Here is a 24,613-nt window from a genome sequence, read left to right as displayed (position 1 = left end):
ATTACCTTTTTTCCGAAGACTTTCCACTAGTGCATAAAACACATTTTTTATGCTCCTTATGACAATGTGAAATGCACCAGAATACACCAGAATTGCTTTATTTAATAAGCCTGTGTTCTTGACAGCATTCATCTTCACGGATATGCTGCACCCAACGTGAAATTTTGGCACTGATTTCGGACTTATTCAAGGGTTTATTCTCAAATCTAAAGATATAGGCACAAACTGCAAGATTAACTGTCTTTTATGCAGTAAAGATATTTGCAAATGGATTTCAATGACTTGAGATATTTGCAAAAATAAAGTTCTTAACGGTGTTTTTACATTCTGTCCAGACCGTGTGTACGCCCCAGGGAACCCGGTTGATCCCGCACCCTTGTTATTTGTGAGCGCTAGCGCTTGCAAATCAGTATGGGATTAACTACGCTAGGAACCTTAACTCGTGACTGCCTGTGTGTATAACTGCATTAAAATTAAGCAGACGACGAATGCTAAAAGCGTCTGCTCTAACCACCGCATCTGCCTGTTTATAGTTCCCACTGGTACACTACATAGTGTGTATGTATTCAAAAGTATTTAACAGCTTGTAAGACAACGTTAGCCAGTCTAGTGTTTATCCTTGAAATCTGTACATAGTGGCTACTTTCAGGGAAAACGGGGCTTAACGTGTCAAATAAGATTAGCCTGTGCACACTGATTCGCTGTATCAATGATTTGAATACACTCTACACATCTGGACCTGTGCTTTAAGATACACTCTTTATAAATTTGAATTGGTTGTGATAATTTCAAACTTGCGATATGAAAAGCTATAACATAATTTTGAAAACTGAGTTGCGTCTAAGATTATACAACAGCGAACATATTCAGTGCCGTCAGCGCTTTGATTTTGTTTAGCGATTCATAGCGGGTGTTCTTGTGTTCAAATCTTTGGAGACTATAAAGCTGGGCCCTGAACACAGTAATGCTAATAAGGCACAATATTACACGTGCAATTAAAAATATGTATGGCCCTTTTTTCTGTTTTAATTCACAATGGTTAATATTATTATACATTTAAAATAAATTTTGAACAACAACCCACTCTATTGTGAATCTTTCATATGAACATCGTACATGATTCATATCATATTTTAGAATAAGGGTTATCGTTTATAATCTTTTTTTGCTTATCTACGGTCAATAAACCAACCCACCCGTTTTCTGGGTTCGCTGGTTAACCAGTACTAAGTGTCAATACATACATATACATGTACCAGTAACGGCATGACTCGTTCCCTGCTTTAATCAGATGAATAGCAGGGGTGGGGTAGGATTGCCTGGACCAATCCCCACACACGTTATAAGGCCAAATATTGATTGTAAACGAAACTTGACTGATCTTGTGAGGCCAAATAGGTTATTTGTTTCCAATAACATCGTCAACAAAGAATGGTGCATATGACAGCTAAAGTTTTATGTCGTTAAGTTTTTTTAACTATTCCAAAATTGAAAACAAAATGCAATTACATGCTGAAATCTTCGAATCTCGATTTGGGTATTTTAATGTATATGATTGAATGTAACAAAACTGGTCGTAAACTATGTAGTCATTGTGATGAATTTAACAAATATTATCGAACAATCAGCATTACAAAACATGAACCAGTTTAGTCATGTTAGAGGAAACAAACTATGTGTTATGTCTTTTTGACAATAACGTAAATTCGTAGTAGTATTTTGAATGGAACGATATGGAGCGAAAGTGCACAAATTATAACGTATTGACGGTATCCATTTCCATATTCCACGTATGAATGCATCACAATGTGATACTGGGTTGGTGTTAGTTGCCTCATTCTAAAATAGAGATCTTAATCTCAACTAATTGGTAACACTATGGCGATAGAACTCGAAGGTCGCAGGCTCGACGCCCTCATAACTCTAAGCTTCTAACTCGTCTCTCGCACGAGGCGCTTATCCCAGGTACAGTGAACTAGGTGCTTCACACCCGGCGGTAAAAGACCAAGGGTCGTCTCTGGAGCTGGACGTCTCCTGTATCGCGCACTATCGACCGTAACACAACTAAAAATCTGGAGGTTCTTGGTCATATGGGAGATAACACTCTTTTACATCCACATTCCACAATAAAACTAAACTCTTAACCCTAACCCTAAGCCTAACCCTTGTAGGTATATCGCAATACACACTCCATATTTTTGTAATTCAGGTGTGTTTTTGTTTTGGAAGTAGCACCTAGGAGTGTATTTAAATAATCGCCAATAGCTGTTACAGCATGTGAAGTATATATTACTTGCTGATATTACTTTGTTCATAAATTCCGATATCGTTAGTCCCCGTCAAGGTTGTACCTGGGTATTATTTTCACAAATGTACTAAAAGACTGATCAGCAAGTTGCGTAAATGTAACGTAAGAACTAATGAAACCAATTTAATTCGGTAACGAGTAACTTTGAATACAGGTTTCTTGTTTATATTTGCTTTATATTATGGTATAAATATCCATAAAACTCGTTTAATAGTAAGGAACACAAATCTAAGGAACATACGTATTTGTCATAAACATCACTATATCAGTCACTGAACCGAAGGTATTATTCATACAACACGTGGATGTTAACGTGAAGTTCATGTGAAGCTTACGTGATTCGACAGCGTTTTTCAATATTAATTATGCTTGTCTTTGTCTTTTAGACTTAAGAATGTGAGATGTCTTTTCATATGATCATCATGATCACGAGCACATTGTCATTCTTTATTTAAAGAGGCGTGTTATCTTATCGTGCATGTTCGCCGTATCGTGACACCAAACATGCACATTGCATTTTACAAGCATCCGAAATCTTATGTGAACATCCTTTATAGCCCCGTTGGTTATTTATTACGTTTAGTATACTTTTTTTTCAGAAACATATAGTATACGGGTGTGTCACGTGTCAATATTCCACTATTGGTTTAAATACGTTGTAGTTTTGTTGAGCTGATGCCCAGTTCATGCGGCGACCTCAAATTTTCTAGCGCCAGTATGAAGCAAAATTGACACTGAAGCTCAGTTTAGCGTGTCGGGTCGGCTAGACAAGTTGATAGCGCGCTGGATTACAAGTCCGCGGATCGCTGATTCGTTGTCCGACCCGGCTACATAACCTACGTGGGGATTGGTCGTGAAACAAGCTCTAAGGTTAATGTGTCCCCCCCCTCCCTATATTCAAGGAGGGCTGAGGTCACTCACCAGCATAACAAGGTGCACCTAGTACTGGTCAACGAGCTCACATATATGTTTGATACACGGCCGTGATAAGACTAAAAAACTGTTGAAAACGGCGAAACATGCAAACAACAACAAATAAAAATACCGTCCTCTTGCAAGAATTCGTAGATAAAGATGTAGCGCTGAATCGATCCCAGACCCTTTTAAATAACTGGTTCCGCACCAAGATCAGAATCGTGAAGATACGTCGACCCTTGTTGCACTAGTACCTTCAATTATAGTAATTGAATAAAGGGCGAGCGTCAAGAATGTACAGCAAATAAACGTCAAACTTTGTAAAAGTAAGATCTTTTACACAAATGTGCGTATTAAATGTAAACACGTGATTTTATTCATCGCGTGGTGTGTAAGTGCATTAAGGTTTGCTCCGTTGATGACGCGTCTGAATGTATAAACACATTAGTTGCTCAAAGCCACTAATTCCCACAATAACAACATGTTTTGCTTACTTCTGCCGCTCCCTGGTAATCATTGTACTTAAATGCATTTCTGTACACAAAAGTACACTTCGCATAAAATTTACCATAATATTGGTATTGTGAAAGCGAGATAACTATGATATAAATAAGCACATATTTACTGCTTTACCTCCTTTTTTATGGGTCTCGACTACTAAAAATAACAATAAAAAAGATATTGGCATTGTTTACAAAAAATGAAGGTATTTCAAAATCAATGCAAAGGTTAACGTGGATTTTATCAAACTAACATTTGAAAAGCACGCTTCAAACCCAATAATGAGGCTAAATTTAAATACATGTATTAAATGTGTACAAGGATATAATACGGACATAAGAATTAATTACCGGACGCCAAATTTCGTTTTATTGAAAATATTTGACGCTTATCGTCATAATGAACTGGAAGTGAGTTCATAGTGAACTCAAGTCTCCGCCAAAACGGAACTAAATATTGCGTTCACAAGAAACGTGCGCTGTCAACAACAAGGTAACGATGTCACGGAAGTATGCAAAATAACATTTAAGCGAATAAAAATCCCCATCCAACTCCGTCACATTTCAAAATAAAAAAACTCGGTCGATTGTATCCAACAGAACGAAAAGTACATATGAACAAGTTGTTTTCAGATGAAAGTTTGCTCTTCGCAAACAAGCACGTACAACTTTTACCACGTGAAGAACTAATGCTTTTCAAACGTTCACTTTTTTTAATAAGCATAATTTACATCTTTAGTCACAAATATATCTTTTTTGTCCGGAATAGAAACTATAAACTGTGGTTAACAAGTGTTTTGCAATTCTATTGAAGATCTGATTAGGGAATTTGTTTAAACTTAAATTGCATAGAGTCAGAGGACAAAGATTCAAACCTGAAATATCTCTCCCCCCCCCCCTCCCCCCGTACTGTTGCTTCTGTAACTCTACCCAGAATTACGTTCAATCGCATTTCTATTTAAATACTCGATCTTAACAAATACGCGTATTATTGCTTTTCGAAGAATTGCAAAAAGTCAAATAAACACTTTTAATTTATTGAATTATCAATACATTTCTTTTCTGAGAAAATAATATTCAAATGGAGAAAAGCGAACCCGAATTAAACATTTTTTTTTTTTATAAATCAGATAGTATCGAGCTGTAGCGTATTCTAAGAATGTATCGCGAAACCGAAACGCGATTAACTGCCGAGTATTTATAGAGAAAATAAACCATATATATGTTTGCTGATGGTGTTGATCATTCATTTAAAGGGGCATTTTCACATATTTTTGCACGTATTGAAGTTTGCCATTAAATGTTTTATATTGATAAATGTTAACATTGGCACTTAACAGCTCAAGTAAAAAACAAGATTAAAATTAAAGAAAGAAAGAAATGTTACCCTCAACTGGGCTCGAACCACTGACCCCTGGAGTAAAAGTCTATCGCTTAGACCACTCGGCCATCCGTGCTCATACCAGGAGTGGTGTATTTTATACTTTATATAAGCAATCCTCGTTGTATCACAAAATATAACGACAACAGAACTCTCCAAATTATGTAATCGTTTCGCGTTGCAACGCTTTATAATTTTCAGGTTTTTAAATCGTCAATAAATGCATATAATGGATATTTTAATGCATGGTAAATTTTCAGTATTACTGTTTCCTCACAAATATCATAACCAAAACGAAAATTTGCGAATCTGAAACAACTTTTTTTTTTATTTTGCCAATGAACCAAAACGTGAGAAGACCCCTTTAACCCATTTATGCCTAGTGTCTAGAAAAAAGGCCTTGCAAACAGCGTAGACCCAGATGAGACGCCGCATAATGCGGCGTCTCATCTGGGTTTGCGCTGTTTGCTTAAAGGAATTTCTGTAAGAAATATTTTAAATATAGAAATAAATATACTAAACATACCTAATTTTGGAAATAAATTGATCCAATTTATAAGGATGGGAGAGTCCACTAGGCATAAATGGGTTAAATTTCAGGATGTATGCCTCAGGATAGCTTGTTCGGCCTTCAAGCCATTTCATACACGAAACCGACAAATATTTTTGGCGTTCCAAATATACATTTTCTTCGAACAGCGCAATTGAGATAAAGTCTTTCGGGGAACGACCTTTTGATGAACAACTTTTCGGTGAACGAAATACGGTATGGATTTCAATTATTTTATTATTAAATGATTTTGTATTTCGAGCTATTTTTATACACTTAAAACGGTGACGGTTTAAACTGTCGATAAAAGAAGCTTTACTTTTAAGAAGCGATATTCAGTTTCGAAATGTTTGTGAATGTTCGTTGAAAATGATAAAATCATCATAAAATTTAAATACGCAACACAACTCGCTCAATTTTATGAAAATTATAAACTTACGAACTGTGCAATTTCATGTGATGGCGGACAAAGAAGTTGGCATTGTACGAGGCGGCAGTCGATTTCAGTATAATAGCTCGATCTGCAACATCACACGATATGGCACAAATTGAAAGCCCATGCTTGTTTTGTTATATGACTTGTAAAACAATATCTGGTACAACTGTTACTTTTTAAACTATAATCAATTACAAATAACCCAGAGGTTAATATTTAGTTTCAATTTATTAGCTTGAAAAATGTGGAACGTGTTTTCTTAACAATCTTGTAGCATGTTATGCGGACTGACCAACCGACAAAGCTACCTAAAGAATGACACCAATATACCCCCTTTTTAACTCTAATGGCGGTGGTATAGAAATACTAAAGTAATATATTAGCATCGCACTTTAAATTACAATGCCAAAAAATAGAAACAATTCCATACATTACTTACAAGCATGACATTTTGTGTCTTGTTCTGTGAAATTTGGGCATAATGCATGTGCGTACAGTGTAGTCCCAGATTAGCCTGTGCAGTCCGCACATGCTAATCAGGAACGACACTTTCCGCGTTTATGGTATTTTTAGTTTCAATGAAGTCCCTCCTTACCGAAAATTAAGTTTAAGCGGAAAGTGTCGTCCCTGAATAGCCTGTGCGAACTGCAAAGGCTAATCTGGGACGACACTTTACGCACATGCATTATGCCCAGATTCGTCAAAACGGGTCTCATTTAATCAAACTTAGTAATACAATAAAATCATGATCGACAAGACATATAAGTTAAATATATAAATAACACTATTCAAATTATATTAAATTTCATTTTCACCACTGAAATTGATCATTAGACCTAAAAATGCTTGTTTCCACAAAGCCGACCAACCTCTATTTTGTTTGCCAATCCTAAACTTCTGTGAATTCGTAACCAATACGACATGGTACGTGTATCATGTACCACAGGTGGTTAGCGTGTGGCTGTGATATTTATTAGTGAAAACATCAATTTGAATGATAAATCATCATATTATAACGAAAAAATAACTTTTCTGAAAAAAAAAATAATGTTTTTTTTTCTGGAAATTTGTTTTTCGTTATAATATGATAATTTATCATTCAAAATGATGTTTTCACTAATTAATATCGTAGCCACACGCTAACCACCAGTGTCATGAACTATACATATGCCGAACAAAGTACACGAATCTTTACATAAAAATAAAGACAAATCATTTATAAAACAACAGACATTGAAACGAACTATACCAATTATCACCGAGCCACATAGACACACACTATAATGTACACTCAAACGCACTTCTTACGCAAAAGTTCTTTTTTCCATTATATCTCGATTATTTATCAACGGATTTCGTCTTAATTTGGAATATAATTAAATACATCATAATTTATATCACATTGAAATGTCTAATGTGATACAAATACACATTAATTGGCTACAAATAGTTGACGATCGTGTGCTCACACCGATGTTCAATAAGTCATCCTTTTCATGTGGTAACATTTTGATGGGAGAGCAACGTTATGTTTTGTTAGTTGATTCTTCCAAGTATAAAAAAACATGTATTGCACGCGCGGTACCATGCTTGTGTTCAAATACAGGACTGCTGTAACGATCGATCAGTCTGAAATCATCTTATCAATACATGTATACATGTAATGTTAAAACAATTACTTATGTTTTTCGATCATGACAACAATTAACATTGATACACACTTATAATTTGGACCCTGCGACAACAATAAACATGGATGCACACTATAACAACTGAGCAATGCAACAATAATATACATCAATAAATACTTTAACAATCGCGCCACATGTTTACAATTAACATTGAAACACACTATAACAATTGGCCATTTGATACCAATTAACATTGAGCCACACGACAATTAATCATGATATACACTTTTACAATTAAAATTTGAACACACTAAAAAAACACACATTTAGACACCTTGGACAGGGACAATAAACCACACTATAGTATAACTTTTAATATTGAAACGCACTATAACACACCCAGTATTTAGACTGTCTACTCAGCGAAGACATTAGCAAGTTATAATCGTATCAACTACAGAAAATAATCAAATTTCCATATCTGAGTTACTTGAAACGCTGACAAGCTAATCTTGCACCAGTCTGTCCGTTGGAAACGCAAACGAAGTCAGTATACAAAGATAATGCATTCACTTAACCTGGTATTCACGCACGATAACAGAGCGACTCTGGTCCCTGGCCGTCTTTACCTTATATGGTAATCATAACCATATATGTCACAACACAAACATCTATAAATAAACGTTATGAATGAGTGTAATATGACCATATATGAAGAAAGCGTAATCAAATAACGTGCGAGGGGTACCGAATGGAGAAACAAGAAAAAACATCGTTGGAATAATCTCCCCTTTTGATTGCCCACGAGCTTTCAAACGGTTGAGATCCGGTATTGTATACGTTTGTGACATTGTTTTGAGATCAAGAAGTCATTTCGGCGCTGATATATTTCAGTTTTGTTTTTGAACTTGCAATAGCTATCTTTTAAATGTGATTTTGTGTATTTCGACGTTGTAAAGTGTATAATTCAAAGTGGCATTCATTTTCGCGACCTAGTCCTAGTAACTCGGTGTGAGTGAACGAAGGATTTGTGTTTACTTTTCACCTTAAGTTCAACTGTATGTTTTATTACCCATTTTGTGATCTATTAAAACCACGTGCTTCGCGCATTTGGACACTTACAGTGTGTTTTACACTAGTGCAATAATTGACGCTTTTGATGTGTTAATAGCGACTGTGTGATATTTGCATTGATTGAACACTTACCAGTGGATTGCAATTTTGAGTGACACTTTAATACTAATTATTAAAAAAACAGGTGCTTCACGCATTTGGACACATTCAGTGTGTTACACACTAGTGCAATAATTGACACTTTTGACATGTTCATAGTGATATTTGCACTGAACACTGACCAGTGTATTGCAATTTTGACACTTATTGATTATTGAAAACTAGTGCTTTTTAACTTGTGTGACCTTTATTTTTATTAAAGCGTGATTGATCTGTTTTGTTTATATTCTTTTTGTGTAGTTAGATACACATAAGACAAGTTTAGTCGTCCTTATTAGTCTTGTTGCAATAGTATTGTTAAGGTAGTATTTGGGTTGTTAAGACTTGTCTTTTTATAATTAGTAGATTTATTACGCAGGCTCTTTTGAACAGGATGCAGCGTTGTGTCAGGAAGCATTTTCCTTTTATTTTTTCAGGTGCCCAAGACAGGAGAAAAGTGAACCGTATTGCTGGGGACTCCAATGCTCATCGGATTAAGGATATTCTTCCTGACGATATAGCTGTCAAATGCCTGCCAATCTCTGATGAGAATATGTAATGACAATGGTATAGAACAGTAATTACAGTTTCAAGTTTGTTTCTATTAATTAGGGCTGTCACGATACGCCGTGAGCGTACCGCGGTATATCGTGGTACGGCAACACTGTATCGCGGTACGTACCGCGATATTTTACAGAATATGTATCTGTAAAGAAAACAGTTTACAAACTTTATTAAACTCAATAATTAGAAAACACTGGTATCATAGTATGACTAGAAACTGTAAAAGAAACTGTAATAAACTTGATAGAAGTAGTCATTGTTATTGTTATTCGCGTCTTTTTCTAAAATGTCCGCCATGTTGTTTACAAATTACAATAGCTGTGACTACGACCCGTGTAAATCGAACTTTTCAAGGGCATGTTTAAAATGCGGAGTCAGTATTGAAAATCCGTAGCGTTCTGACTCTTCCTCGACTTATTCATAATCTTAAGATAACATGATTTGGAAGTGCCATGCTTTGAACGATCGATATTCTTAAGAAAGAAAATAAGAAATAGAGTAAACATCTTTTGGATAATTATGAACTTATTTGCAAAGGAAATCTAACCCAAATTCCAAAACAGGTACGGACCCATACATCGCCGTATTTTAAACGTGAAAGTTAAACATCTACCAGTGGAAGCGCTTGCTTGACCTGGATATTAACGGATTATTTATTTAGCCCTTTTGAATCGCTTCTACAGTTTTCAAAACGATATCTATATCAAAATAATTATGTAATGTATTAATATGTGCTAATATAATAATATTTAAAAAAACCGGTGCGGCAACGCCGTACCGCCGTGCGATTTTTTTCACGACATGCACCGCGATATACCGGTATACCGGTGAATCGTGACAGCCCTACTATTAATGGTATCACATGTACACATTTTTCTAAACGTTAAAACGAAATGATTAATGAAATAAACAAAAGGTTACCGTTTAAACGGTATCCATATGTCAGTTATAAAAGCGTCATTGACATCGCATTTCCAAACTGAAAGTAATGATTATTTCCAGAAGTTATATTCAGATCATAACCCATTTGGGCAATGACGTCATATTAAAACCAACTGTTCTTGCCGTTGTTGAGTCATTGGGTACACATTTTCTACTTACATGCCGTAGTATTTTATAGCAAAGACAAATAAATATTGATCCCACATTTCTTCAATAAGACTACACCTGTGTAAATTTTTTTTTGTTTTCTACCTAACAAGATGTACATAAAAACGAGTATCTGTTTATTAAATTAAAAATGAATGCGGATGAATAAATGTCGGGAAAATTTCCTCATGCACGTTGTGCTGACGCGCATCAAACGTTCAAGACAATTCGGGGAATGATCATGCAACAAATAGCTGGAAAATTTTTCCGAGCACTTTGTGCCGACGTGTGTCAAATATTCAAGACGTCTAGGTCGTACATGGTGTTTTGTTATGTTTACGCTGTTGTGAATAAGGGCCATCTGGCACACATGATACAAATGTATACCAGTCTTCTTTTAACAGCTTTTAATAAGTTTTGCAACATTGTAACGTAATGAACTAAAATGGATTATGTTGATATCAACAGTCGTTAAAATGTTTACTGTTTTTGTAAACATTTTTGAGAAAACACGAAACGCCACCATTTAAACGTGATACTCATAGTTTCTATAAATGATGTAATTATTTCATTTCTTTATACTTAAACAGTTCAAATGTCAAGTCCTAAGCTTCGTATGATTACAGTATTTGTCATCAATATAAAGTTAAACTTATTATGCTGATGTGCAATGATTGGCATCATTGCGTTTTCTAACTAATTTGCATGGTTATATATTTTATTTAAGCGTGTGGAATATTTCACAGATTGTAGGGAATTGTAATTGCAAACTTTTCATTTTAATCTTGAGGCAAAGCATGCATTTTCCTTGTGTATTCATTCATGTACATTTGTGATTTATTTACACAGACATTCGCCAACTCTGTTTTCAAAGGTGCCAAATTTTCTTGTGATCGTTTTTGCCATGCATTGTTGAGAGACTTGCGGAAGATGGATGTTCAACAGCTGTATCTTCATCTAGGCTCAAATGACATTCTTACGAATGAAGCGGTGTTTTACCGGTACATATACAATTATAAAAAAAGCTTTGATATTTAAATTTAATGTAGTTGTTTCCCATAACTATATAAATTTGCAAAACCAACATTTAACATGGTTTATTCCTCAATGAGTCATGGAAACTTGCAATCATTTTAGAAGTGTTATCTAGTTTCTAATTTATAAATAAAGCATTTCACAATATTTTCTATTATCCATGTTAATTTGACATTTTATGCTCCCCCAAAAAATTTGGGGGGAGCATATAGTCGCCGCTTCGCCAGTCCGTCTGTCCGTCCGTGAACAATTTTTGTCCGGGCTATTTCTCAGCAACTAAAGACCGGAATTCAATGAAACTTAATGGGAAGCTTCACTATTAAGAGGAAATGTGCATATTATCAGCGGGTTCTGGTCGGATGATTTGTCACAGAGTTATGGCCCTTTTAAATTTTCTATTAACTGTACATATAGTGCAATTCTTGTCAGGGCTATTTCTCAGCAATTAATGACCGGAATTCAATGAAACTTTATGGGAAGATTTACTACCAAGAGGAGATGTGCATATTATCAGCAGGTTCTGGTCGGATGATTTTTCACAGAGTTATGGCCCTTTGAAATTTTCCATTTACTGTACATATAGTGCAATTCTTGTCCGGGCTATTTCTCAGCAACTAATGACTGGAATTCAATGAAACTTTATGGGAAGCATCACTACCAAGAGGAGATGTGCATATTATCAGCGGGTTCTGGTCGGATGATTTTTCACAGAGTTATGGCCCTTTGAAATTTTCCATTGTACATATAGAGCAATTCTTGTCCGAGCAATTTCTCAGCAACTTATTACGGGAATTCAATGAAACTTTATGGGAAGCTTTACTACCAACAGGAGATGTGCATATTATCAGCCGGTTCTCTTCGGATGATTTTCCACAGAGTTATGGCCATTTGAAATTTTCCATTGTACATATAGTGCAATTCTTGTCCGAGCTATTTCTCAGCAACTTATTACATGAATTCAATGAAATTTTATGGGAAGCTTCACTACCAACAGGAGATGTGCATATTATAAGCCGGTTATGGTCGGATGATTTTTCACAGAGTTATGGCCCTTTGAAATTTTCTATAAACTGTACATATAGTGCAATTCTTGTCCGGGCTATTTCTCCCCAACTACTGACTGGAATACAATGAAGCTTTATGGGAAGCTTAACTACCTTGAGGAGATGCGCATGTTATTAGTGGGTTCTGGTTAGATGATTTATTTACAGAGTTATGGCCCTTTGAAATTTTTAAGTTACTAAACCATCCATTGTATTATTTTGTCCAAAGTTATGCCCCTCAAGACGTTTCCTTTTATCTGAATATATAGTGCAATATTGTGACAAAAAAACCTTTGTGGAGCATCACCCGTCTCAAACGGTTTCTTGTTTCATTATTTGCTGTCTACAATTAATTTTACATGAAATAGCAAATGTTTTATTTATGCGCATAATATTAACAATATAATTATACAAATTTGTTTATGTAACTATTTTGATAGGTAAGTCAGTCTGCAAAGAAAAAGAACACATTTGTATATATTTTACTCCACATTTTTTATGCCCCCTTTCGAAGAAAAGTGGGTATATAGTTTTCGCACTGTCTGTCTGTCTGTCACACTTTTCTTCTCCGCTCTCTAATTCAAATAGTTTTCATCCGATCTTTACCAAACTTGGTCAGAAGTTGTATCTAGGCAATATCTAGGTCAAGCTCGAATATGGGCCATGCCGGGTCAAAAACTAGACCATGGGGTCACTTAGTGCATTTTAAGGTTTAAGCATGGTGTCTGCTCTCTAATTGAAGTAGTTTTCATCTGATCTTTACCAAACTTGGTCAGAAGTTGTATCAAGACAACATCTAGGTCATGTTCGAATATGGGTCATGCCGGGTCAAAAACTAGGTCACAGGGTCACTTAGTGCATTTCAAGGATTAAGTATGGTGTCCGCTCTCTAGTTTGGGACTTATTTTGCATTTCTGGATTAACGTTTTTTATGCCGCCAAAGGAGGGCATATAGTGATCGCACTGTCCTTCCGTCTGTTTGTCTGATGTCTGTCTGTCCGTCCGTCACACTTTGTGTTTAGGTTTCGAAAAATGCTCATAACTTCTTTTGTCGCTTCAGATGTAACATTCATATTTGATATGCATGTGTACATGGACAAGGCCTTTCCATACGCACACAAATTTTTACCCCATGACCTTGACCTTAGGGTCCGTGTTTAGGGTTCAAAAAATGCATTTAGATTTCGAAAAATGCTCATAATTTCTATCAAAGCATTTATTGGGGGCATACGTCATCCTATGGAGACAGATCTTGTTTAACAATTTAATTGAAAATAATATGCTGTCAACATGAAGTGTATATATGCAAGATCACATTCCCAGTGACAACAACTCTTTAATTGTTGACTGTATTTTAGCTGGACTATTATATATGAAATATATATAGTGGAGCTATCCTACTCACCCCGGCGTTGGCGTTTCCGTGAGCGTGCAAATGTTAAAGTTTGCGTACTACTTCAAATGTTTTCAATGTCCATTGACATATTGCTTTCATATTTTGCATACTTGTTTACCAACATGATCCCAACCTATAAACAAGAGCAGACCACTGTATCAAGCATTTTGACAGAATTATTGCCCCTTTTATACTTAGAATATGCATATTATTGATAAATCTATGTTAAATTGTGCGTACTACCCCAAATATTTCCTATATCCTTTAACATATTGCTTTTATATATTGCATACTTGTTTACCAACATGACCTTTAACCTACAAACAAGAGCAGACCACTTAATCAAGCATTGTGATAGAATTACGGCCCCTTTTATACTCAGAATATGCATATTATTGATAAATCTATGTTGAAGTTTGCATACTACCCCCAATAATTTCCTATGTCCTTTGACATATTGCAATTATATTTTGCATACTTGTTTACCAACAAGACCCCAACCTATAAACAAGATTAGACCACTGAATCAAGCATTTTGATAGAATTATGGCCCCTTTTTTACTTTGAGAATTGGACATTTTGCTTAAATTCACATAACTTCTTTATTTATGATAAGATTTTATTAATAATTTGACAAAACAACACTTACCTGAATACCACAATGGATTCCACCCGTGCAATACCAGTGCTCCAGCTAGGCCTAAATCGAAGGGCGCCTTGCCCTGCCATTGTAATTAATTTATTCCTCATTGTAGTAATTAAATTTGAATTGTTTAATGACAATGGGAATAATTTATTCTTACAATTATTGATAACACATAAATTAACATGCATGAGGAATCATTCTAGAAATGCCCGCACGCTCGAAAGTGCCCTTTTGACAAAATACTGCGCGTCCAAAGTGCCCTTTTGACAAAAAATCCCCCTGCCCTTTTCAAATCCTAGCTGCAGCACTGCAATACCCCACGCCCCAACCCAGAATCCCCACCCCCCCCCCAAATTTTTTGTTTTCCTTTTTTTATTTTTGAAAGATCGTCAGATCGTCTAATAAATGACCACACCGCACGTTATACCCCCCTCTCAACCCCCCTACCCCCTCCCCAAATTTTTATTTTTTTTCCTTTTTATACGCCCGTATAAAATACGGGACGTATTATGTGAAACCCCTTGGCGGGCGGGCGGGCGGCGGGCGGGCGGCGGGCGGAAGGCATCACTTTGTCCGGACTCTAATTCAAATTGTATTCATCCGATCTTCACCAAACTTGGTCAGCAGTTGCATCTAGTTGATATCTAGGCCAAGTTCGAATATGGGTCATGTCGGGTCAAAAACTAGGTCATAGGGTCAATAAGTGCATTTTCAAAGGGGCCACTTTGTCCGGACTCTATTTCAAATTGTATTCATCCGATCTTCACCAAACTTGGTCAGCAGTTGCATCTAGTTGATATATAGGCCAAGTTCGAAAATGGGTCATGCCGGGTCAAAAACTAGGTCATAGGGTCAATTAGTGCATTTTCAACGGCGCCACTTTGTCCGGACTCTAATTCAAATTGTATTCATCCGATCTTCACCAAACTTGGTCAGTAGTTGCATCTAGTTGATATCTAGGTCAAGTCCGAATATGGGTCATGCTGGGTCAAAAACTAGGTCAAAGGGTCAATTAGTGCATTTTACTTTGTCCGGACTCTAATTCAAATTGTATAAATCTTATCTTCACCAAACTTGGTCAGTAGTTGCATCTAGTTGATATCTAGGCCAAGTTCGAATATGGGTCATGCCAGGTAAAAAACTAGGTCATAGGGTCAATTAGTCCATTTTCAACAGCGCCACTTTGTCCGGACTCTTATTCAAATTGTATTCATCCGATCTTTACCAAACTTGGTCAGTAGTTGCATCTAGTTGATATCTAGGTCAAGTTCGAATATGGGTCATGTCGGGTCAAGAACTAGGTCATAGGGTCAATTAGTGCATTTTCAACGGCGCCACTTTGTCCGGACTCTAATTCAAATTGTATTCATCCGAAACTTTTAAGCAACTTTTTATCCTGCGTCAAAGTGGTATGGGGGTATATTGCTTATTTCCAAAACAAATACATCAATCATCAGTGTATCATCTGCAATGGCACACGAATCGGGCGTATATTGCTCCGTCATGCGGCGCTCTTGTTTTATTTTTGAAAGATCATCTAATAAATTATTGAATATGAACAATTTCCCCATGATGGCTTACGTTATACTGTCAAGCACTTGAATAGTCGAGCGCGCTGTCCTCTGACAGCTCTTGTTATCTATTTTTATTAATGAAAATGATTGTATTGAAATAATTTCAGAGATGTAGCTGACTTGTGCGATTTGGTGCATCAGGTCAGTCCAGACACTGAGGTTGTCTTTTGCAAAGTTTTCTGAATAAAATACATTGAATTTAGTGGTTTGATAAAAATAGAAAATGCCCAGAGCCAGTAGCACTGACACTTGCAGTGTGATATAAGAAATGGCAAAAATATTTTGAACCATCTCCCATAACAGATATCTCCCTGTTAGCTAACAAACGTTTTTTTGACTGATAGTTCAGTCACATAAATGTGAGGGGACTGTCAGGATGTTTTTTTTTAAATAATAATAATTGATTAAGTGATAAGAAAATATTGAAATTGTGTTCATTGTTATTTGAACTAACTTTAAGAAAGTATTGAAATTGTGTACATTGTTATTTGAACTAACTTGCTTACATTACGTGCATTTCAAGGATTAAGTATGGTGTCCGCTCTCTAGTTTGGGACTTATTTTGCATTTCTGGATTAACTTTTTTTTATGCCGCGAAAGGAGGGCATATAGTGATCGCACTGTCCTTCTGTCTGTTTGTCTGATGTCTGTCTGTCCGTCACACTTTGTGTTTAGGTTTCGAAAAATGCTCATAACTTCTTTTGTCGCTTCAGATGTAACATTCATATTTGATATGCATGTGTATATGGACAAGGCCTTTCCATACCCACACAAATTTTTACCCCATGACCTTGACCTTAGGGTCCGCGTTTAGGGTTCGAAAAATGCTCATAATTTCTATCAAAGCATTTATTGGGGGCATATGTCATCCTATGGAGACAGCTCTTGTTTAACAATTTAATTGAAAATAATATATATGTTTTCTTATCTAAGTTAATGTCAAAGTTCTTGTTTAGTAGGTATTTATTGGTTAAAATGATGAAAAATAAATGTTAAATATATTTTTATGTTTCACAAAGTTTTATATTTAAAGGAGGTGCACAATCGGTGTCCAGAATGCAGGGTTGTTTGCTCCAACGAAGACGCTTTGCTGAGCCACTTCTGCAGTCGCCACATCAAGCAACCAGAGACTGGAAAAGAGAGTAAAATTAAGCTGATAGGCTCACCAATGGTATGACTTTAAATCACTAACTTGTGTATGCTTGACAAGCATTTTATGTACAAATAAAGTAACAAAAAAAGGAGGTCAACACATGCACTTTCCCATATAATGCTTTCTGTATCTTTTAGCAACTAATGACACGATTTTGTGTTGACATACTCAATATGATAGTTATAGCCCTATATAACTGGTATGTTCATTTTAGTTAATCTTTCTATTTTAATTAAACCTGTTTGTTTTAGCTAGATTGCTTGAAAAACACAACCAGGATTATTTTTATTCCCCCGGATCGAAAGATCGGGGGTATATTGTTTTTGGCCTGTCTGTCATTGTATGTGTCCGTGTGTGTGTGTGTGTGTGTGTGTCCCAAAACTTTAACCTTCATCATAACTTTTGCAATATTGAACATAGCAACTTGATTTTTGGCATGCATGTGTATCTCATGGAGCTGCACATTTTGAGTGGTGAAAGGTCAAAGTCAAGGTCATCCTTCAAGGTCAAAGGTCAAAAAAAATAATTCAAAAACTTTAACCAAAACTTTAACCTTCTTCATAACTTTTGCAATATTGAACGTAGCAACTTGATATTTGGCATGCATGTGTATCTCATGGAGCTGCACATTTTGAGTGGTGAAAGATCAAAGTCATCCTTCAAGGTCAAAGGTAAAAAAATAATCAAAGTGGCGCATTAGGGGGCATTGTGTTTCTGACAACCACATTTCTTGTTAGCATTGTCTTGCCCCTGTTACATGCAATGTACATGTGGCTTATTAAATTGGAAACCCTGGTTTGCATTAGAATATTTTGCAAAACATAGTTGAAAAAACATACATGTATACAAATTTAGTCATTACCAGGGTTGTCATTATTAACCGATTGCCGATCAAATTCATCGGTTAAAATCGCAAAAAAAATCGTTTGTTTTTCCCGAATCTTTAAAATTGCGATCGGAAGTTTTGATCACGCAAACCGACAATACTTGACGAGGAATAACCGTAGTATAGTAGAGCGACGCCCGGTCATTCATTCAGTCCATTAACTCCGCATAAGAGCTACTGTTTTCAAGGGATCTTTTCACGGTTTGGTAAATTGACAAAATTGAAAAAAGATGTTTCAGATTCGCAAATTTTCGTTTTAGTTATGATATTTGTGAGGAAACAGTATTACTGAACATTTACCATAGTCCAATATATCTATTATATGTATCTTTTGATGATTTGAAAACCTAAAAAATTATAAAGCGTTGCAACGCGAAACGATTGAATAATTTGGAGAGTTCTGTTGTCGTTTAAATTTACGAAACTACGAAGATTGCTTATATAAGGTATAAAATACTAAAAGTGTGTATACTTGGCGGAATAGCCGAGAGGGGTAATGCGTATTGAATTCTGACTTACTCCAGGACTCCGGGGGTCACTGGTTCGAGCCCTGGTACCGGCTACTTTTTTTTCCCTTTTTTTTAAATTTTATACTTGATTTTTTACTGAAGCATTTAAGATCCAATGTGTTCATTTATCAATATAAAGCATTTAAAAACAAACTGAATATGCCAAAATGTGTGAAAAGGCCCCTTTCAATGAATTTCTCAGCGAGTGGCCAATATTGATTTTCCAGCTGTCAATCAAATTCTTCTTGGAAAGCACGTCAACCAATCAGCGCTCAGGCAGCCGAATACACGCCGACCCCACGTGAAACTCTATCAAATAGCTGTACATTTCACAGATTATAACTGACCTATCTCAACGAATGTAGCACTGTAGAGCGTAATTAACTAGTTTTTTTAGTTAGAGAAAATGTTTCCACATATTAAAAAATGCTCTTCGATGTTCTACCAAAATAAAAGATATCAGCGACCTCTGCGCTACGAAGTTGTTATTCAGCATCTAAATATTCAAGTCCACGCTTTCCCCGAGGAAGAATGACGTGATGTTATACATGAAGTCTAATTTTGGCATGATTTTCATCTTTACATGAAAAACACGAGAAATGTGTCTCTGTTGCTAGAATTTTCTTAATTTTCCGTGAATAATGAAATCTGAAAATGATTTTGGATAGCACATTTAATCATACGTATTTTAAAATACTGAAATTAAAAAAGGCATTTTGTTAAACAAATGTTCATAACACATAATGTAATAAGTAGGTAAATAACGTGTTTTGATATTGCCAAACTACGCATACATATAGGTCTACATGCATGAATGACCTGACACGTTACATCTCGATCCGGAATGAAAAGTACTCGGTAAAATTTAAAGAAAGACGCATTTTTATTCTCAGAACTTCACTTTCACTTTCGCAAACTTTTCTGAAAGGAGGTACATGTAACAGTTTAGATTGAGTCGTTGATTGGTCGTAATTACTAAATATTAACGGTTCTCAATGCTCTCAAACCGTGTCACGTGATTCACGCATGTTCAATGGGAATCCCAAATCCCACAATTCAATTTGTATATGCACTTGCGTTAAATGGCGGACGACATTCATCGTCAATATTGGCCGTAATTTGGTTTTGAAAAAAAGAAATCGTAATAAAACTGGATTATCCGTTAATGGATAGAATTGGAACATGCAAAGATCTATCAATATAATATGTTTTTACATTGTACAGTATACTAAAAATATGAAAATCTTAAAATTTTCTATTCTTTTTAGACCTCATTTTAACTTTTTATGCTCTGAGAATAGCAGTTTTTTTTGTCCCTAAAATGTGTAGAATTCTTTCCCCCCCCCCCCCCCTTGACCCCCGGCCAAATCGGTTACTATTCCAAAATAATCCTTTGTTTACAATCATAATGACAACCCTGCATTACTGTTAGTATAATGAGCACCTCTATTTCTGAATATTTTGATTGGATGGTTATGGGCCTTTATGCGTGTGTCACATTTATGTATGTGAAAGTGTGTAATTAGACAAAAGAATTTATATTTTTTTATTTTTTGGGTAACAATCACTTATTTTAGAGTTATTTATAAGTAAATCTTACAGATTGCATCTGCTAATCATGAACTCAACGAAGTCAGCTCAAGGAAGTGGAAGGCATGCTTGGAAAATAGAAGTTTCCATTATGAAGGCAAATTTTAGTATATTTCAAATTTGTAACCAAATGAAGTGACAAGATCTTGAATGAAAATTTGATTGAACATTTGTTATCTGTCAAGAGAAACAGTTTGAAGCGAATGAATTAAGTATTGCATATTGTCTATAAGTTAATTGTGTGACCTGAACCTTGTGAGGGATATTACTTATTTTTATACGCCGGTTTTGAAAAAACGGGACATATTATAGTTTCACCCTTGGCAGGCGGCGGCGTCCATAACAGTGTCCACTCTCTAATTCAAATAGTTTTCATCCGATCTTCACCAAACTTGGTCAGAAGTTGTATCTAGACAATATCTAGGTCAAGTTCGAATATGGGTCATACCAGGTCAAAAACTAGGTCACGGGGTCACTTAGTGCATTTGAAGGATTTAGCATTGGTGGCTCTCTAATTGGAGTAGTTTTCATCTGATCTTTACCAAATTTGGTCATAAGTTGTGTGTAAATGATATATAGGTCAAGGTCAAATATGGGTTATGCCGGGTCAAAAACTAGGTCGCGAGGTCACTTAGAGCATTTCATGCTTTTCGCATGGTGTCTGCTCTCTAATTGAAGTAGTTTTCATCCAATCTTCACAAACTTTGGTCAGAAGTTTTATCTAGACAATTTTTAAGTCAAGTTCAATTATGGGTTATGCCGGGTCAAAAACAAGGTCAGGGGTTCACTTAGTACATTTCAAGGATTAAGCATGGTGTCCGATCTCAAAATGAAGTAATCATCCGATCTTCACCAAATTTGGTCAGAAATTGTGTCAAAATGTTATCTAGGTCAAGTTCAAATATGGGTCACGCCAGGTCAAAAACTAGGTCACGAGGTTACTTAGTGCATTTCAAGCATTTAGCACGGTGTCCAATCTCTTATTGAAGTAGTTTTCATCTGATCTTCAACAAATGTGGTCAGAAGTTGTATCTAGACAATATCTAGTTCAAGTTCAAATATGGGTCATGCTGGGTCAAAAACTAGTTCACAGGGTGCATCTCAAGGATTTAGCATGGTGTAAGCTCTTTAATTGAAAGAGTTTTCATCCGATCTTCACCAAATTTGGGCAGAAGTTGTGTCTTAATGATATCTAAGTCAAGTTCAGATATAGGTCATGCCGGGTCGAAAACTAGGTCACTTAGTGCATTTCCAGCGTTTAGCATGGTGTCCAAAACCTTCAAACGGGTGTATCTTGTGACAGTTTAGCACTCTTGTTTATTACATTAAAGCCACACACCTTGAAATGAAATACATGTTAATCAGTACATATAGATGCAATTTGAAAGTGTGCAAAATTGTCATTAAATCTATAGCCTAGTTAGCAAGTAATTTATTTTTTTATATTTTAAAACTGAATGTATGATTTGTATACGTACATGTTCAATTTGAGAAACACAATTATTTTTAAGTTTTAAAGCACAATAAAGACGGATTTCTACCTTGCAACCACCAGATATATTCTAATTGGCAAAGATAAAATATGTTTCTTATTTATATCCAAATTTACTATGCCAGATATTTCATTTCAAGGTGTGTGGCTTTAAGGAATGTTTTTTAAATGGGTATATTACCAAGATCTGCACAGCCAGGATGATATTTACCTTCAGAAGTTAAAGCTTTCTAAAAATTTAAGGCTTGCCTTTTATACTTTAAATGATAAATCATTAACATGTTTTGTTCTTTAGGAACATACAAACATTTCCCACCCACCATGTGGATCAAGATGTTTGGGCTGATGATTCTGGGTCGTATGTGTGGACAAGGTGGTCTTCATTACATCATGATGCAGCTGTGTATTCAACAACATGTTAACCTGTCCCAGCGGATGTTGATGCTCTTAAATGATGTTGAGAAAAATCCAGGACCGGTACTTTATGACAAAATATACATCGTTTATTGAATAACTATATATATTTATTTTAACATTAAAGTGATTTTTTTCTTGCATTTTTGTGCCTTTTGTTACTGAGAACTATTTTATCATATGTTGGTGATTGAAACCCAGGACCTGTAAGTGCTTCTTAATATTTGCAACAAATGACAAATCATGTTAAGTTTTTGAAACATCTGTTTTTTGTTCAATTAAAGGACATATTGAACTCACTAATTGCTAAGTTAACTTAGATGCATAAGTTTTTATTGATGATTTCTACTTTCAGTTGAATCATTATCCTTGCCAAAGCCAGAGAGATATAGTGTTGGCGTTTTCCATCGGTCAGTCTGTCAGTCCATCCATCTGTTTGTTACAAACATTTTAGGGCTTCATATCATGAATTTACCGGTAATAAGATTTCAACATGGAAAAATAAGTGTATGCCATATTCATACAATAGAGCAAATTTACTTTTTTTCTTTCTTTTTAGATTAGTTATTAACAGAAGAACAGAACAGTAACATACTTTTATTACATTAACAGAGGCTCTGATTAGATGTGTATCTGCGTAAAGTACTCATGGAAAATATCAATATATAGATAAATAAAACAAAAATAGAGTTAAACAAATCATGGTGAAATCCACAATACACACCAAGAGCTATTAGTAGGCTTATCTCCATTGACTTATTTCACAGTAAATCTATTTTTTTTGCCTTTTCATTAACATTTTCAATCAAAAATAACATTTGTGAAAAACTTAGTCAATGATTATAACTAAAGTTAAAAATGTGGACACTGTAAGTTAATTGACTTTGGCTTCCAATCTGCAGTTTACAAAGTTGCTTGTTATAGGAGTATTCGTGCAAATGGATATCTTGCAAGGAAGACTTCCACTCCATAGGACAGCAAGATGCACATATCATCTCTCATGTGGTTCAAGAGAAATGCTGTAGATGGGGAGACTGTACCAAAGTCCTGAGCTTTAATAGTCTTGAAATCCATGAACTTAAACATCTCTATGATGTGAGTTTAGCACTGTGTATGAACTGGTGTTGTTTCATTTTCTGCATATCTTTATCTCAGTCTTCTCTAGTGTTGATGGTCAAATACATATTGTCTGCCAGTTTTTTCCCCCAATACTGCCGTTCATCGTTTGCTTGCATCAAGAGTTTTAAAAGAAATTAAAACTCATTTGTTTAGTTAGAATCTTATGAAAGACTTAAATGGCCATGTTTAATACAATTGTATAACAACATATACGAGCTAAAAAAATAGTTGGAATAATTAATGTATATATGAACATAACAAATTTACTTAAAATCATAGGTCTTGTTTTTGTCTGCCATTATAAGAACCAGAACATATTTCGGACATTCGAGGATTGACTTGCTGTGTTAGAGGATCATCAGGTGAAGGAAGAAACCAGGCTTTTTTCGACTCAATGTTGATGAAACCTGATCGACATACTCATCTTGGTTGAGTAAGCCTGGGTTAAGTGTGTCCAAAAAGTAGGTAACCTGGTGAAATCTTAGGAAAACATTGTAACCAGATCCAGGTTTATTTGACTGACAGACCGATGGACAGTGGGTCAACCGTAAATCCCTTCATGTGAAAACGGTAGGGACAAAATAAATATCACATTGCTCTTCTGCGTTCATTTGTAAACCAAGTTTTATCACAAAATTAAAATGGTCAATGTATTATTTTGTGTATTTAAAAATTATGTGAATATTAAGTTTCATGAAATCTTACTGAGTTTTCTCAATTTTAGCTACTATTCGGACATGGACTGACGGACAAATGGGCAACAATGTCGCAATTTGTATACCAAGTTTTATAAGAATTGTTTCATAAAAGTAACCAATGTGTCTGTTCTATGTCAAGGTAACTACTAGGATGAAATACACAAAAAGATTTTGGTTCACAATAGGGTAGGCTCCGCGTGCCGTGAACCGGGCAACAGCTTTTGTCATTTAACATTTGTGTTATAATGGCATAAGCTGGCAGATACCCTTTAACTTTAACGATGTTTCCGATAATTTCTCGGAAAATACAATCTAGCAATTTTTAGTTAATTTAGATTACTAAAAATTAATATTATATTTATGCCCCCCTTGGAAGAAGAGGGGTATATTGTTTTGCACATGTCAGTTGGTTGGTCCGTCCGTCCACCAGATGGTTTCCTGATGATAACTCAAGAACGCTTTGGCCTAGGAT

At 35.5% G+C, this 24,613-nt stretch overlaps 1 protein-coding gene and 1 long non-coding RNA gene across 3 annotated transcripts in view; both read left to right on the top strand.

Annotated features, from left to right (window-relative positions):
• The first annotated feature begins 5,733 nt into the window (after positions 1-5,733).
• Positions 5,734-24,613, top strand: part of LOC127832327 (uncharacterized) — a 41,984-nt gene continuing 23,104 nt past the window's right edge. Inside the window, exon 1 of the long non-coding RNA XR_008026796.1 lies at positions 5,734-5,870. This is a non-coding gene — a long non-coding RNA (uncharacterized LOC127832327). The remainder of the gene's footprint in view (positions 5,871-24,613) is intronic.
• Positions 8,427-24,314, top strand: LOC127832291 (uncharacterized). Of its 2 annotated transcripts, XM_052357703.1 has the most exons (9): positions 8,429-8,550; positions 9,371-9,500; positions 11,436-11,587; positions 16,388-16,421; positions 17,314-17,451; positions 20,431-20,515; positions 22,206-22,387; positions 22,680-22,734; positions 23,249-24,314. In XM_052357703.1, the coding sequence occupies exons 2-9, from the start codon at positions 9,492-9,494 to the stop codon at positions 23,347-23,349; spliced, it is 756 nt and encodes a 251-aa protein (XP_052213663.1). In that variant the 5' UTR covers positions 8,429-8,550; positions 9,371-9,491; the 3' UTR covers positions 23,350-24,314. The 2 variants fall into 2 exon arrangements, with proteins under 2 accessions (XP_052213662.1, XP_052213663.1); XM_052357702.1 differs by lacking the exon at positions 22,680-22,734 and having other exon boundaries at positions 8,427-8,550; positions 11,461-11,587.

The sequence above is a fragment of the Dreissena polymorpha genome, chromosome 5, assembly GCF_020536995.1.
Source record: "Dreissena polymorpha isolate Duluth1 chromosome 5, UMN_Dpol_1.0, whole genome shotgun sequence".
Taxonomy (NCBI): Eukaryota; Metazoa; Mollusca; class Bivalvia; order Myida; family Dreissenidae; genus Dreissena; species Dreissena polymorpha.
Note: the sequence above shows the minus strand (reverse complement) of the source record. Positions and strands in the feature narration are given on the sequence as shown.